The 16,040-nt window shown below is 45.7% G+C and overlaps 1 protein-coding gene across 7 annotated transcripts in view; it reads left to right on the top strand.

The window, feature by feature from the left end:
• Nucleotides 1-16,040, top strand: part of MEGF11 (multiple EGF like domains 11) — a 361,126-nt gene that overhangs the window by 278,863 nt on the left and 66,223 nt on the right. For all 7 annotated transcript variants that reach the window (XM_082198340.1, XM_082198338.1, XM_082198337.1 and 4 more), the window contains 3 exons: nt 3,751-3,871; nt 6,535-6,698; nt 7,945-8,047. In XM_082198340.1, the coding sequence (XP_082054466.1) occupies nt 3,751-3,871; nt 6,535-6,698; nt 7,945-8,047 (388 nt within the window). The remainder of the gene's footprint in view (nt 1-3,750; nt 3,872-6,534; nt 6,699-7,944; nt 8,048-16,040) is intronic.

The following is a 16,040-nucleotide window of genomic DNA, read 5'->3' as shown; positions in this document are numbered from 1 at the left end:
AAATCCCACAGCAAACAATTAACTGCCGATGAATCTTCACATGGTCCATATGGAATCCTCAGCTGTGCGGAAAAGAGGCATTAAATATCAGTCTATTTATGGCGAGATTCCTTAATATAGCCATAACACCTTTCCCCCACTTCCCATGGGGTGAGTGGGTTATACATTTTGAATTTAATTCACTATCCTTTCTCGTTTCATGCTGCCTCCAGTGGTACGCTTTCCGCTGGAATGTTGCGTACTGATTAAGTTGCCAAACTGCCCAGAAGGAAAAGGGTGGGAGAGAAGGGAGGGAGAGAACGGTCACCATATGGAGCCCAGATGTTGATTAATTTTGGTAAATGGGATAGGAATCTGAAACACCATATTGCAAGAGAAAAGATCCGCTAACACTTGATCCCCAGCCTAATAGAATATATACTCATTAATGACTGGCAAGGAAGAGAGCCTGTTGCAATCATCGTCAGAGGTGGGGAGGTTGTGGGTGCGTCAGTTGGATAGTAGTGCCCACGTGCATCTCATTCCGTAAGCCAGGCTCCCCAAATTGAGGTGAAAATGTTAATGATTTTTGCATTTAGAATTAATCCCTGCTTGGAGCGGCTGCAGCTGGTTTGAGTCATATGTTTTCTGGTATAGAAGCTAAAAGGGCAATCCTATATCTGTCTGGGACGTGGGTGGCGCTGTGGGTTAAACCACAGAGCCTAGGACTCGCCGATCAGAAGGTCGGCGGTTCGAATCCCCGCGACGGGGTGAGCTCCCGCTGCTCGGTCCCTGCTCCTGCCGACCTAGCAATTCGAAAGCACGTCAAAGTGCAAGTAGATAAATAGGTACCGCTCCGGCGGGAAGGTAAACGGCATTTCCGTGCGCTGCTCTGGTTCGCCAGAAGCGACAGTCATGCTGGCCACATGACCCGGAAGCTGTACGCCGGCTCCCTCGGCCAATAAAGCGAGATGAGCGCCGCAACCCCAGAGTCAGTCACGACTGGACCTAATGGTCAGGGGTCCCTTTACCTTTACCTTTATGTCTGTCTACTTAGAAGTAAGCCCCACTGTGTTCAATAGGCCTTGTAGTCTGGCAACTGTGCATAGGATTGAAGCCCTCTTAGCAGTCCCACCACCCGCAAAAGCTCTGTGGGATAGTGGCCTGGAAGAGGGCATTCTCTCTGGCCACCTCTAAGAAGATGTGCCTGGTACCTTCATTGTGCAGTTTTCAGCAGATGTAGAAGACACATGTCTTCATCCTGGCCTTCCACCGTACCTGAGAGCAGCAGACTAGCTTAGAGGAAGCAGCACATGCTGCTGCAGCTTGCCTCACACAATCCCTCACCTCACGTTGCCTAATGGTAGGGCCGGCCCTTTCAGAGGAAATGCTTGGCAGTCTGCCTGATAAAAAGCCATAGTGGCCATGGAATATCACCATATTTTGAACTGCTTCTTCTTAATGATAAACAGTTGGAACAAATAGCAGTTGTGGGGGGTGGCAGGAAACCAGGGAGGGACCCTGATCAGATCAAGAGCACACTCCAGAATGGTGGGGACACGACTGTTTTCTTTCTTCCAAATAAAAGTGACCAGCTTAAGCACACTTTTTAAAAATGTGTGTTTATCACAAAGCCATGTAGATGGGAAGTTCCCTCATCCCTCACTCAGTTAATGCCAAGCTCTTCTGTCTCTAAACTAAAGGAGTGGCCTTGAGGATTATTATCGTGTGAAGGTTGATGGAACCTTCCCCCCCCTGAAGTTTCTCCACACAACCCTTGACCTTAATAGCTCCTACCACACATTCCTTTGGGCACCATCCTTCTCAACGAAAAAGGTCCACCTGTGTACAAGTTTTCCCTGGCCACTGTGAGAAAAAGATGCTGAACTAGATGGGCCCCTGGCCTGATCCAGTAGGCCCTTCTTATGTTCGCTGATTTCCATTGTTAGCTCAGTGCTTCAGTCCAGGTTCAGTAGATGAATGCCATAATGTAACTGTCTGACTTAATGTTTTGAGATTCCGTAAAGCATATATATTCCGGCCTTTCCATTGCACAGATGAACTTCAGTTTTGCAACTTTCTTGGGGCACAGACATTTCCCCTCCCTTTTATTTGTGCTAATTTGCAGAGCATCTCATACATTGATTTTGCAATATAAATAATACATCATTATGTATGCTCAGCAGTTTCTCTGGGATTTGAAAATATCACTTCTTTGGGGCCTTGTTTGTTTGTTTGCTTGCTTATTTTGCCTCTGCGAGGAGACCAAGCTTCGCACGACATTAAGCCCTTGTCGTCTTTTGTGATTAGCGCTTTGTCCGTGATGTTTTTCTTAATGAGCAAACAGCTGTTCAGAGAGATTTGCCATTTTACCTTTCCTACCTCCCGCTGTACGGCTGCCAATAATTTGTCCCTGTTCTCCTTTTGCGCCAGTCCCAAAGAAACCATTGTGATGCTGTCAGTTCCTGGGAAACAATGGACATTGTGTAGAAGGACTTTGTCTAAACTGGAGATGGCAATGACTGGATAGCCCAGGCTGCTTTTCAGACCCGGAGATGCTTCCTTAGAATGTTGAGAATCTCAGCTTTGCTGCTATGATGATTCAACCTTTCAAGGATAACTTTAAATGTGATGCAAAACTGAAAGGGGTTTCAACAAGATTCATAGCAGTTTCCCACTTCTGCAGTATTTCAGGGTCACTTAAGAACATCATAAGAGCCTGCTGGGTCAAAGCAACAAGCTATTTAGTCCAGCATCCTATTCTCACATTGGCCAACCAGATGCCTGTGGGAAGCTCACAAACATAATTCAAGCACAATAACACACGCCACACTCCTGCATTCTCCAGAAACCAGTATTCAGAAAAACTGACTGTGGAGACAGAGCCACAGCCATCATGACTAGTAGCCATTGGCAACCTTCTTCTCCATGAATTGGTCCAATCCTCTTTTAAAATCATCCAAGTTGGTGGCTATCCCAGTTTCATGTGGGAGTGAGTTCCATGGATTAACTGTGCACTGTTTAGCTTCTGGCGTGATTCGTTTCCTACACAGGATGCTGGAAGCAGCATGCAGATTGTTCTGTGTAATTTTTTCTCTGTGTCCATTTACATGTTTTGAGATGCTGCAGGCCACTGTGTTGTTCTGTTATACCTTAGGGACAGCCTGAACCAAGCTTACCAGTGTGGTGTAGTGGTTAAGAGTGGTAGACTCATAATCTGGGGAACCGGGTTCGCGTCTCCGCTCCTCCACATGCAGCTGCTGGGTGACCTTGGGCTAGTCACACTTCTTGAAGTCTCTCAGCCCCACTCACCTCACAGAGTGTTTGTTGTGAGGGAGGAAGGGAAAGGAGAATGTTAGCTGCTTTGAGACTCCTTCGGGTAGTGATAAAGCGGGATATCAAATCCAAACTCCTCTTCCTCCTCTTCTTCTTCTTCTTCCGCCCTCTAGTTGCTTTGAACTACAGCTCTCATCAGCCCCACCGTTACCGTATATGGCCATGCTGCCTGGGGCTAACACAAGTGGTGGTCAAAACATCTGGAAGTTACCAAGCTGAAGAAGGCTGCCTTAGGAAATTACTCTTTCTGAGCGTTCTTCCAGATGCCCTCGGGGATTCAGCTGTATCATCCTTGAGGGAAGTGCAAGGAGTTTGGGCCTTCTCAGTAGAGATGGGCAAGTTCTATGATCCTCTTATTAGCTTCTGAGCTGGCCACGATTACCTGGACCCCATACTTCTCCTTCTTCCTCAGCTTGGTTTCATTTTGGTTTGCAGGGAGAAGACTGCTCTGTCGTTTGTGCAGCCGGAACATACGGAGGCAACTGCTCATTGGTTTGCAACTGCAGAAACGATGGCGGGTGCTCCCCAGTGGACGGTTCGTGCTTTTGCAGAGAAGGTAAAGGTCCTGCTTCAAGGGCTACCGTGAGGTAGCATAAATCATACTCTCCTGTGCTAAAATGTTCACCAAATGGCTCCAGGCTGTGAAGCAGGTCAGGATCTCTCAAGTTGGTAGTAAATCATAACATGGAGTGTTATGCTGCCCTTCGGAGGTCTATGTTTGTGTTTTTCCAGGAATCAGTTAACATTGGTTTACTCCTGCTGCTATGTATATCTGAAGAAGTGTGCATGCACACAAGAGCTCATACCAATAACAAACTTACTTGGTCTTTAAGGTGCTACTGGAAGGGATTTTTTTATCCTGCTACCATGATATGGTTGACACATTCATGTCTGTCAGTTGACAATAAGTGATGGCATTCGCATGTTGATGGGCTGTCATAGAGCAAATGCCTGAGTCACATTGTGCTTTTACTTCCAAATACTGTACACCTAAAATGTTAACAATATTTCATTTTGTATGTTATTATTAGTAGCAGTATTTATTATTTAACATTGTGACCTCTGTGTATTACTCTGCATATCATGTAGGTACATGTATCAGGGATGGCTGCTGAGTGAACGCTCAGCAGCACACAGGAACATCAGAAGCTGCCTTACACTAAGTCAGACCATTGGTCCATCAAGATTGGCATTGTCCCACAGCATACCCACTCTTCCCAAACAAACTAAGGAAAATACCCACAACACTTAACAGGCACACACAGACCATGCTCAAAGCATGGAAAGCAGAAATAGGCAAACTATCTCCAGCCCCAGCCCCACTAATTCCCCTGGTGTACCACCCATTATTCCACCACACAGCACAAAACCTCCAGATTAAAACCTGGCAAACCAGAGGCTTATATCGCCTAATAGACTTCTATAAAAATAAAAATAAACCTTTGTCAACACAAGAAATACAGGACAAACTAGAAGACACCCAAATGCCCTGGTTAACACACCACCAATTACATGCCCTCTTAAACAATCAAGTAGTAAAATCAGCAGCAACTAGGCCCCTGACAACCTTCGAAAACCTCCTCCTAACAACAAAGGGACACGGCAAGGGGATGGTATCTGCAATATACAAAATACTACTCCAAAATCCCACGAACTCCCTAGAGGCAATTAAAAAACAATGGGAGGACAATATAAATTATGAGATTAACCCCATCCAGTGGACCAAAATATGGTCTACCCCCCCCTTTAAATCCATACCCATGAAAAGAAAAGAGCTCACTCTGAAACTCACCTACAGGTGGTACCTAACACCAAGAAAACTAGTGCTAATGCGCCCAGGAACTTCACCTAAATGCTGGAGAGGGTTACCGCCTCCACATACCTCCACATGTGGTAGGAATGCCCCAAAATCCAACTATTCTGGACAACAGCCATACGAGAAATATGTAAAATAACTAAGCAAGTATTAGAAATAACTCCAGAATTGGCCCTACTAAACATCTTCCAAGACAATAACGGCCATTAACATCACAAAGAACTCATAACCCACCTACTTCCAGCAGCCAGAAACATCATAACCGGACATTGGAGAGACCTGTCAGGAGTAAGCATGCACCAATGGTACCAAATAGTATGGGAAACAGCCCTACTAGAAAAATTAACCAATAAACTGAAACTGACACGGGGAGAAATAGAAGAAGACGCCTTCTTGCCAACAAGACGGCAAGAATCCACCAACAGCATACGAATCAATATGGCTAACCTGATCCAAAACACCCACCTACCCCACTCACACATGAAAACAAAGCTCACCACAGCCAATCACAAACGAACAACCACACCCTAGGCCACCTGCAACCTCCCTCACCACCAAAGGAGCACAAGTGAATAGCAGAGAACCTGCACAAGCGATGCTGACACGAAACCCCACACATACATTAAGTAAAATAGAAACATCGCCACCCAACCCCACCCCCACTCGTCCTTCCCCCCTCCACCTCTCTTCCCCTTTTCTTCCTAAAGTAACACTAATGTCTCAACAAATGAAACTGATCTGTAAAAATGTTACTTGGAATAAAAATTTACAAAAAGAAGAAGAAGATTGGCATTGTCTGCACTGACTCTGCACAAATCTATGGCACTTAAGTAGAAATTTCATGTCCCCTCAGACCATGAAGATTCTCAATTGAATGTTCTCACACACTTCACTTGTGAAAGCTGAATTCCGATCGATTGATTCCTGTGCTTGCTTTTGGCTTGGCCATTCCTGTGTGGTTAACACAGCCTTCCCCAAAACACCAGCCGTCACCATATGTTCCAAAGCACATTCTGCCCTACTGATTGGAAACATGACAATAAATCTAGATGGCACAGTTCTGTGGGTGCGTGACACAAACAACTGCTACCATCTCTAAATTGGGTGCCTTCTCCAAGAAAGATCTGCAGGGCAGGGTAGCCAAGATGACCCAGTTTTCTAGGGCAAAGGACAAGATGGTGCCACCTATTCCATGCACTGAATAACTGGCAATTGCCTCCTATTTCAGCACTGGTGACTGGACAGCATGCTGTAATTCACTTGAGCCACATACACAGCCCTGTCTGCTCCACACCCCTCAGCTTTTGCCACCTGAGGCAGCTTCCTTGTCCTTCCTAATAGCAGGGTCTGCTCTAAAGGGGGTAATGGTTGACACATCTGACTTGTGCTCTGTCTTGTTCCAGGGTGGCAGGGAGCAGACTGTTCCATTCCATGTCCGAGTGGCACTTGGGGTCTCAACTGCAACCAGTCATGTTACTGTGCCAATGGAGCTGCCTGCAACCCTGTAGATGGATTCTGCCTTTGCTCTCCTGGCTGGCAAGGGGATTTCTGTGACCAGCCCTGCCCTGTAAGTTTACTTTTGATCCTTATCCAGGTCAGTAATTAGGGTGCCATTGACCTAAGAACAGCATCCAAACAAAGGGAACAAAACGTCTTTTCAGTGTTGTGCATGAAAATGACCAGATCAGTGGTTAACATCTATGCTAGGACATCCACCCCACCCTGCCTCATGAAGGCTGCAAGGTCCCTCCAACTTTTGCAGAAGACATCTCTACACAGAACCTCTGTTTTTGCTTTGCTTTTCAGATCTACATCCTAAAACAGTTAAAATGTTTGAAAAGCAATTACAGTTAAAAACATCTAAAAACTATTACAGTTAAAACATTCTAAAAGCAATATTATCATTAGAAATATTATTCCATCCAAGGATCTTGTGGTTGCCAAGAACGCTTTTCTTCAGCCACCAAATTCCTGAGCAAACAGGAAAGGTTTCAAATTCCTCCTGAAAGTTAATAATGATGGAGAAGCACTTTACTAGGGAGGGCATTCCACAACCACGGAGCCACCCCTGAAAAGGCCCTGCCATGAGTGAGTGCCAACCAGGCAGGCCCTGGTGGCAGAACCACCAACAAGGCCTCGCCTGCTGATTGTAGGGTCTGAGAAGGTTGGTACTTGGAAAAGGCAGTCGTTTAGGTCTAATTACAATCACAACTACCAGAGTGGCTGGTAGGAAAATGTAGATATATATATAGCTAGACTGGCGACTGGGGGTGGCCGCCGAGACCATATAACACCGGTCTTGAAAGACCTGCATTGGCTCCCAGTACGTTTCCGAGCACAATTCAAAGTGTTGGTGCTGACCTTTAAAGCCCTAAACGGCCTTGGTCCAGTATATCTGAAGGAGCATCTCCACCCCCATCATTCTGCCCGGACGCTGAGGTCCAGCGCCGAGGGCCTTCTGGCGGTTCCCTCATTGCGAGAAGCAAAGCTACAGGGAACCAGGCAGAGGGCCTTCTCGGTAGTGGCGCCCGCCCTGTGGAACACCCTTCCAGCAGATGTCAAAGCGATAAACAACTACCTGACATTCAGGAGACATCTTAAGGCAGCCCTGTTCAGGGAAGTTTTTAACGTTTGATATTTTATTGTATTTTTGTTTTCTGTGGAAGCCGCCCAGAGTGGCTGGGGAGGCCCAGCCAGATGGGCGGGGTATAAATAATAAATTATTATTATTATTATTATTATTATTATTATTATTATTATTATTATATAAATAACTAAGAGCCTTTCCCATTCTCTGTTTCTTTTTCTGGAAGGACGGGACATATGGACTGAACTGCAGCGAACACTGTGATTGTAGCCATGCAGATGGATGTGATCCGGTTACAGGTTATTGTTGCTGTCTCGCTGGTTGGACAGGTAAAAATGGCAAGCTGACAAGTATGTTATCCTGCAGCTCTATCCATGACCAGTTCAAGTGCCACACTTTGCCTTTAAACCTTTTTTAAAATCCCATTGAGGCCAGTGAGATCTTCATTGATACCTTAAGGGCCCCTCCAGACTGCTGGTGGGGTGTGTGTTTTGTTTTGTTTTGTTTTTTGCAAGTGTATTCTGGAACATGTCATTGATGCAGTAATTGTGTATTAGTGATGGATTTGTACGGGATCAACCACAGATCATTCTGCTTTGTGGTGCTTCCCGAATGATACAGCATCGTATTTGTCACACACATCCTGGACCATTTGCGGCATAAAGGGTTACAGGACTTCAGCAGCAACTGATGGCACATGCACTGATTAGAAATGTCCTGAAACATTTCAAGCACAAGCAACACTGAAAGCACGTCACCCCACACAGGCCTGGGCAGAGGGTGATCCCAACAGAGACTGGCCAAATGTGAATGTGAGGCCAGGGTCTTACCTTGAGAGGCAGCAGTGGTGGCAGCAGCAGGGTTGCTGCAACAAACAGCTGTGCAAGCCTTTGGGAGGCAGAGATGCAAGAGGGCATCAGAGGAGGGAGGGAAGGAAAAACAGACAGAGGCCAGTATTGCCCATGGCACCCCTGACCATCATTCAAGGCACCCCAGGGTGCCACGGTACACTGGTTGAAAAGCACTGGTCTAGAGTAAAGCCCAGAATTCTCCCAGATGCTACCCTCCTGTTTTGACTGTCACTGTTACACATGGACAAATATTGCAGCACACTTTATTATTCACATTTTACTGAGGCTGAAGCTGAAAGGTGGCAGAGTAAGGTTGCCCATTTAAGACTGTGTCTGAGGTGGGAATCACTTGCCAACAATGTCTCTGTTTAATTCAAACAGCCAGCGGTTTCTGCCGCTAATGGCATTATTTTTAGAAATGCTGCTTCAACGTTGCCGCTGTGACTGCAGAGTCACACTGAGCAACAGCTGCGGCTCTGAAGATACATTAGTGATAGGATTTCTTGGGAAATTTGGCTTCTCCCCTCAACAGGAGAGATACGGACCAGCATTAAAACCAGCTACCAAGTTTTGGGTTCTGGAGCGCCGAGCCTTAATTACTGGCGATGGACAACTTTTGCCGCCTTCTCTCTGTCGAGCTGTGTCATCATCACAGCAGCAAGCCCTCCCAAGAAAACAATGGGGTTGCAGAGGAAGCGATGTGAAGGGCTCCCAAATCAAAAGGCAACTTTTTATAATTAAACAGCATGGAAGGAAGGAAGCAAGGAGGGAAGGAGAGGAGAGTGAGAGATGGGACTTGTGTTGCTTAGGAACCATTTGTAGCGGCGCCTTGGCGCTGCACAGTTCCATCCACCGGCCAAGCTCCCCCACTGCCCTTTTGATTGACAGCCCTTGCAGTCATCCCTCTGAGGTGCCAGGTGCTCATTGGCCTCTTGCTGTCAGGGGTGAACTCCATAAGGGCAACTGCACAAGGTTGTTGTCACTAAAACGACAAAGAGCCTTGCTGCACTATTACTAAATTTATTGTGACATGAACAGGGACTGTCAGCAAAATAGGACCAGAATATCTAGACCCATAAGAGGAGTCTGCTGCATCAGGCAAGTGGCCCTTCTAGTCCAGATCCCTGTTCTCACATTGGCCAGTCAGATGCCTGTGGGAAATGGAGGAGGGGTCATGCGTTAGACCACCTGTTTCTTAAACTGGCGAGGTACTTGCGGATGCCTCCTTCCCTACTTAGAGAAGAGACCATGTGGCTCCCGATTAAAGAGGATCATTCATGTGACCAGTCCAACAAACATTGCTTTCTAGACAAAATTTGCCCTCTGTGACATTGTTCCAATCTCTCTATGGAGTACGTGGTTGGCTGGGATCACTCCAGATGAGCGAGATCAGTGAAGGGAAAATGGCATCCACCCTGAGAAATTAATGACAATAAATAGCAGTGAATGTGGCCTATAAAAAAGACCAAAGCGAGGGTGTTTGGGTGGTCATTTTGAACTCCTTAAAGCTGGCTTAGTCAACCTGGTGCATCTAAATCTTTTTGAGTACAATTCAAGTTGACCCCAGATGGTATAACCGTATGTATTGGGGCTGATTGGAGCTGTAGTTCAGCACATTAGGTTGGCGAAGGCTACCTTAAAAGCATAATGTTCATCCTGAAACTATTTGCAGATGAACACTGGTTAAAAAAACAAGCAAGCAAGCAAATTTCCTGTATGTAGAAAACCAGAATCTATAGGGGAATGCTAGCCCAGCTGGGATTTTTTTTTTTTTAATTGGGAAACATGATTTTAAACCTACACTTTCCAGTCCTTGCACTCTTAAGTGGTGTGTTGCTAGTAGCACATCATATTTGTGAATTGCAATATTTCTGGCTTTGAAGTTTGTGTATTGGTGTGCTTGGAGAAACATCTTTACACTTTTTAAATCCTGTTAGGAACATAGGAAGCTGCATTATATTGAATCAGACCATGGGTCCATCTAGCTCAGTATTGCCTGCACTGACTGGCAGCAGCTCTCCAGGTTTTTACGCTTCCCCTCCCTGCTTGGAGAATCTGGGGTTTGAACCTGGGACTATCTACATGCAAAGCAGATGCTTTGCCACTGAACAACTCTTGATGGTTTGCTGTTTGGCGCGATGCTTTTGGCGTGCTGTGAAATTTCCTCTTCCTATTTACAAAGCTTGAAACTGAGCAAGAAGACCCTTGTAAGAAATTATACTTGCAGTTTCAAGTCACAGGGATCAGACATCGCATTCTTATGGCTTTCATGTTATTGTTTGAAGTTGTGAACTGTATCATGTTGTCCGTTTTGCAAACATGGCATTATCAATAATAGAGTGCCAAACTTGATGGGTGGGGAGGGGGGAAATTGCTGTCCTGGTTTTTTTACTAATTAGAGATGGCCTAGAAAAGATCAGAAAAGTTCGGGAATTTCTGAAGGTTTTGCTCTCTGCAGCTCATGAGGGTAAGCCAATTCAAATGACTCTCTGATGCTAATGGCCAGCGAAAGTCTGATCTAAAAAAAGTTATTCTGTGTGTTCACCCACCCCCCAAAAAAGGAATTTGCATTGATGTCAGGAGCTGAGTGCAAGAGATCAATGGGAGGGGAAATAACTGGGTTTTCTTTCCTCTTTAAAGTAGGTTCTCAAGATACTACTCATTAAAAAAAAAACCCTCCCAGAAACTAATAATATGAGTGAGGCAGACAGGAACCACAGGGGAGAGAACTTGGATAAAGGTCTTCAAGGGGTTTGTACAGGACTTCTGTGTCTTAATTTTTTCCTTAACATTTGTCATCCATCTTATCAAGTCAGGTAGCAGCAACATACAGTACTGAACAACCCCACCCTGTGATAAATAACCGACATCCATACTGGTAGCAACCACAGAACAAGCAGGCACAGACAGATACGTTAGCAGATAGAGAACAAACATCAACATCACGCCTATGGGGACACCAAAAGGTCACCATGAACTCTGGGAAGCCCACAAGCAGGAAGTGAGCACAACAGCATTCTCCCCACTTGTGAGTCCCAGAAAGTATTCAGAGGCACCCCTGTGGGTGTGTTGGACGCTATCTCACATTTGCCCTTACTTCCTAAAGCTTTGTGTGACCTCCTGCCTCATTGTTCACTTAACATAAGAGCATAATAAGAGCAGCATCCTGTTCTCACAGTGGTCACTGACATCCCTGTGGAAAGTCTTCAAGCTGGACATGCATGCAGTAGCACTCTCCCCTACTGTGGCCTCCAGCAACTGGTATTCGGAAGCATTATTGCCTTCAACATTACTGAAGAAGAAGAGTTTGGATTTGATATCCCACTTTATCACTACCCTAAGGAGTCTCAAAGCGGCTAACAATCTCCTTTCCCTTCCTCCCCCACAACAAACACTCTGTGAGGTGAGTGAGGCTGAGAGACTTCAGAGAAGTGTGACTAGCCCAAGGTCACCCAGCAGCTGCATGTGGAGGAGCGGGGATGCGAACCTGGTTCACCAGATTACGAGTCCACCGCTCTTAACCACTACACCACACATGACTGCACAGCCATCGTTACTGGTAGCCTTTGATAGCCTTGATCTACATGAATTTGTCTGATCCTCCTTTGAAGTCATCCAAGTTGGTGGCCATCAAAAGGTTCTGTGGTTGCACAGTGAACAAGGAGAGCAGGAGGCCAGACTCAAGCTATTTATACCAGGGCTGGTTAACCCAGAAACTTCATACTGCCTGTTACAGGAGCTGGAGCCTGCCAGGGAAGTTCAGGGGACAAGCAGATCAAGCTAAGCCAGGCAGTATCAAGGCAGGTCTCTCTAAGGAATTATGGACTCTGATCAGCTTCCGGTGGATCTTGATGGCTGGAAGATGTTATCTCAGCCAAAACCTGGAACCAACTGAGGCCTTATGGAGGCTGTCAAGGCTATTATTACAGTTGACCCCACCACCACCAGGAGCCAGCATTGCTGACTTCAAGGTTCCTTGTCTAACTTAGCAGTCACTGACATCTACACTGTGAAAGTGGTGTTAATCCCCTGAGTAAGGTGAGAAGACCAGAAGGATCCAAGGGGAGCTGCTGAGGGGCCCCCTCCAAGTGGAGCAGCTTGTTATTGCCTCCTCATAATATTACCTTCTTCAAGGTAGAGTGAGTGGACTTATAAAACAACATTGCTCACCCCTGTTCCCTTCTGTGTTGAGTTTACATTTTTTCATGGTATCCTTGGATCCTCAGGTATTCTGTCGGTTTTGGTAACAGTATGGACTTCCCTCTGCCTTTGCTAAGACAGTGTCCAGAGATGCTACCCCAGAGTTGCAGCTGCCTCTTCTCCTGCCCTCTTTCTACCTCCTGCCTGATCCACTAGGTGATGGAGAAATAGTGCTAGCAGCAAGTACCACTAAAAACGTCATGGATGTAAACATGCCCATAAATCTTCAGTGGGGTTAAGCTGGGGCTAAGCTGGGGCTATGACTTTCTGGTGTCCAAAACAGAGCAGTCGTGGTAGATTTGAACTTTTTGTGAGAGCCTCTGTGCCCCTGGCAAAGGGAGTTAATGGCATAGAGAAACGAGTAACTGGCTGGGCACAGATAAGCTTGGCTTTGAGAAAGGGAAATTCGAGTGCAGGGAGGCGCTTTGGGAAGCAGAGAGCAACATCCTTTACTGTCACTCAAACAGCGAATCCTGTTTCTTCTCTCCTGTGGACACATTAATTCAGGAGAACTGATAAGGTGCATACACACACACACACACATATACACACTCAGAGGAAGGCCTTTTTTAATTCTGAGGGAAGCAGTCCCTTTGACTGTGAGCTAGGAGGTATTTTTAACTTTGGATTTGTGAACAGTTGATAGAGGAGAGAAAGCCAAAGAGAGTCGTTTTTGATCGGCTTTGTGAGAAACAAAGTTATTCTATAACATCATTGTTTTACTAATTTGAATCTGTCCCCCTCAGCTGTTGTAGTGCTTAGCTTGAGGTAGTTAGTATTGTGTTCAGAGTTGGCATATGGTTGGCACTATTTAATTAATGTTAAATAGTCGGGGATGTGTTTTATTCTGGGATTATTGTGTAGCGCAGAAGTTAGTACAAGGCATAGAGTTCAGCCTCCTAACAATTGCAGCTTTCGTTGTATGATTTGTTTTTTTGTGCAAAATGCAAGTTTCTAACCCTTATGGCGAAGGCAGCATGTGGGCACTGCCTTGTGAAGACACATGTGTGGGGACTATGTTATTGCTTCTGTGGTCAGCCACTGCAAATCAAACAACTTGTAAGGGATTAGCACAGTGGTTCTCAACCTGTGGGTCCCCAGATGTTGTTGGACTACAACTCCCATCACCCCTGAGCTCTGGCCTTGCTAGCTAGGGGTGATGGGAGTTGTAGTTCAACAACATCTGAGGACCCACAGGTTGAGAAAGGCTGAGTTAGCATGATCACCTCCCTGTGCTTGAAACCCAATGCATTTTGGTGGAACCACCTGACATGTTCCATTGTGAATTGCCAAGTGTTGGTTCCCATTCCATCATTTGATGGGACAGCAACATGAAGTGGTGGCTTGCTCATGGACCCATCACAGATTTAGCATAGCAACAGAGGAAGTTGCTTTCTGCCAAGTCAGATCATTGGTCCATCAAACCCAGCTAAGCTCTGCTACTTTGCTTTCCAAGGGCTTTGACATGAACTGAAAGCAGAGCCCCATCCCCATTCCCTGATGGACAGAGAAAAGCTCCATGATTCAGAGGCTCCTCCTGCATTTTGTTGACTGCCCTGATCAAAGGGCAGGAGGACTTGGTGGAAGAAGGCAGCAAAGAATGTGGGGAAGGACTGTAGCTTGGTGGTAGAGCATCTGCTTCACATGCAGAAGGTCCCAGATTCAGTCCTCAATAGCATCCCCAGATGCTTGGGATAGACTACATGCCTGAAACCCTGGAGAGCTGCTGCCAATCAGTGTAGACAAGCTGGGCCAGTGGTCTGACTCAGTATAAGGCAGCTGCCTATGTTCCTATGTGTACTCCTAGCTACAAATCTCCTGCCAACCTAGCAGTTCGAAAGCACGTCAGAGTGCAAGTAGATAAATAGGTACCGCTCCGGCATGAAGGTAAATGGCGTTTCTGTGCGCTGCTCTGGTTCGCCAGAAGTGGCTCAGTCATGCTGGCCACATGACCTGGAAGCTGTACGCTGGCTCCCTCGGCCAATAAAGCGGGATGAGCACCGCAACCCCAGAGTCGGCCACAACTGGACCTAATGGTCAGGGGTCCCTTTACCTTTACCTAGCTGCAAATAGAATGCTCAGGTCACATTGGGTGCAGGGCTGTTCAGTGGAACCAGTTTTGCTCATTTGCATGCCAGTCCACAGAGGTAGAGAACTCAGGTAATGTCCATTCATGTGTAAAACTACCTATGGAATTCGTGTGTATGCATGCACGTGAGTCGAGCATAATTTCCAGGGGCAGGGTTTCAATGCCCTTTAGTTAGTTAGTGAAGTTATTTATTTATTAGAAAATTTGTTAACAAAGATATCCCCCCACCAAGAATATATTATTGGAATATAATTAGGAAATATTGATTTAGAAACGTCCTGGTGGATTTATGAGCTGTCCTTTGGTATAAATTTCTTAAGGCAGCATGTGCATAAGAGTGCTTGCCTTCCTGTGACTAGCTAAATAAATATCGCAAAACATAAGCAAGTTTATGCAAATGTTCTGAATGTGTGGCACTCATGGAGAAGGTTGGATTCTGCTGCTCCTGCTGCAAAGTTTAGACTACCTTGGCACACAACTTACTTTTCTTTTAAGGGCAGAGTATAAACAGCTTCATTTCTAGGGGACTTTCCCTCATCTTTTGGGATATAACAAGCCCTTTCAAACAAGTGATATCTTTCCTGAACGTTAAGCAAAGGGTGCTTCCAACCTGTCACTATTTACAGGTGGGATTCTATCACATACTGGCTAATTTAGGTTGTTCCTTTGGGAGGTCTTGTGTGACAAATCCCCTTCCCCAAAAAGATTGTACTATTTGTGATCAGGAAAGTGTTGGGGGGATGTACTAGAAAGTGTGAGATAACAGTTGCTTTGACATAACATCATCTAACCTGACTGCAAACAAATCAGGTTAAATGTTCAATAAACAGACTTCCAGGCAGCATGCTGAGAGTTTCACAGTGCATCCTAGTGCATTGTTGCGTGCATGTTTAAAAGGACCTTTATCCCTCGCCGATTCCTTTTTGTCCTCTGCTGCTATGCTACGTAGAAAACATTAGATAGAAACATTCCTGCGTTCACATTAGCTTGCCATTTTCTGGCTGGCTGTTCCCGTTATCTCTGCCATAATTTCCGTTTAATCACTTTTAGTTACTGTATCCTAGCTCTTGAAGTTAATAATTTAGTTGTGTGATATTCCTGCATCCTTACATTGTCTTTAAAGGAAGGATGGAACTGAGACATTTCAGCAGGATGGGTAAGTTATCACAATCCCCTTTTACC

This window comes from Podarcis vaucheri (genome assembly GCF_965113315.1).
Source record: "Podarcis vaucheri genome assembly, chromosome: 14".
In the NCBI taxonomy this organism is placed as follows: Eukaryota; Metazoa; Chordata; class Lepidosauria; order Squamata; family Lacertidae; genus Podarcis; species Podarcis vaucheri.
This window is presented reverse-complemented; position numbering and strand designations above follow the sequence as displayed.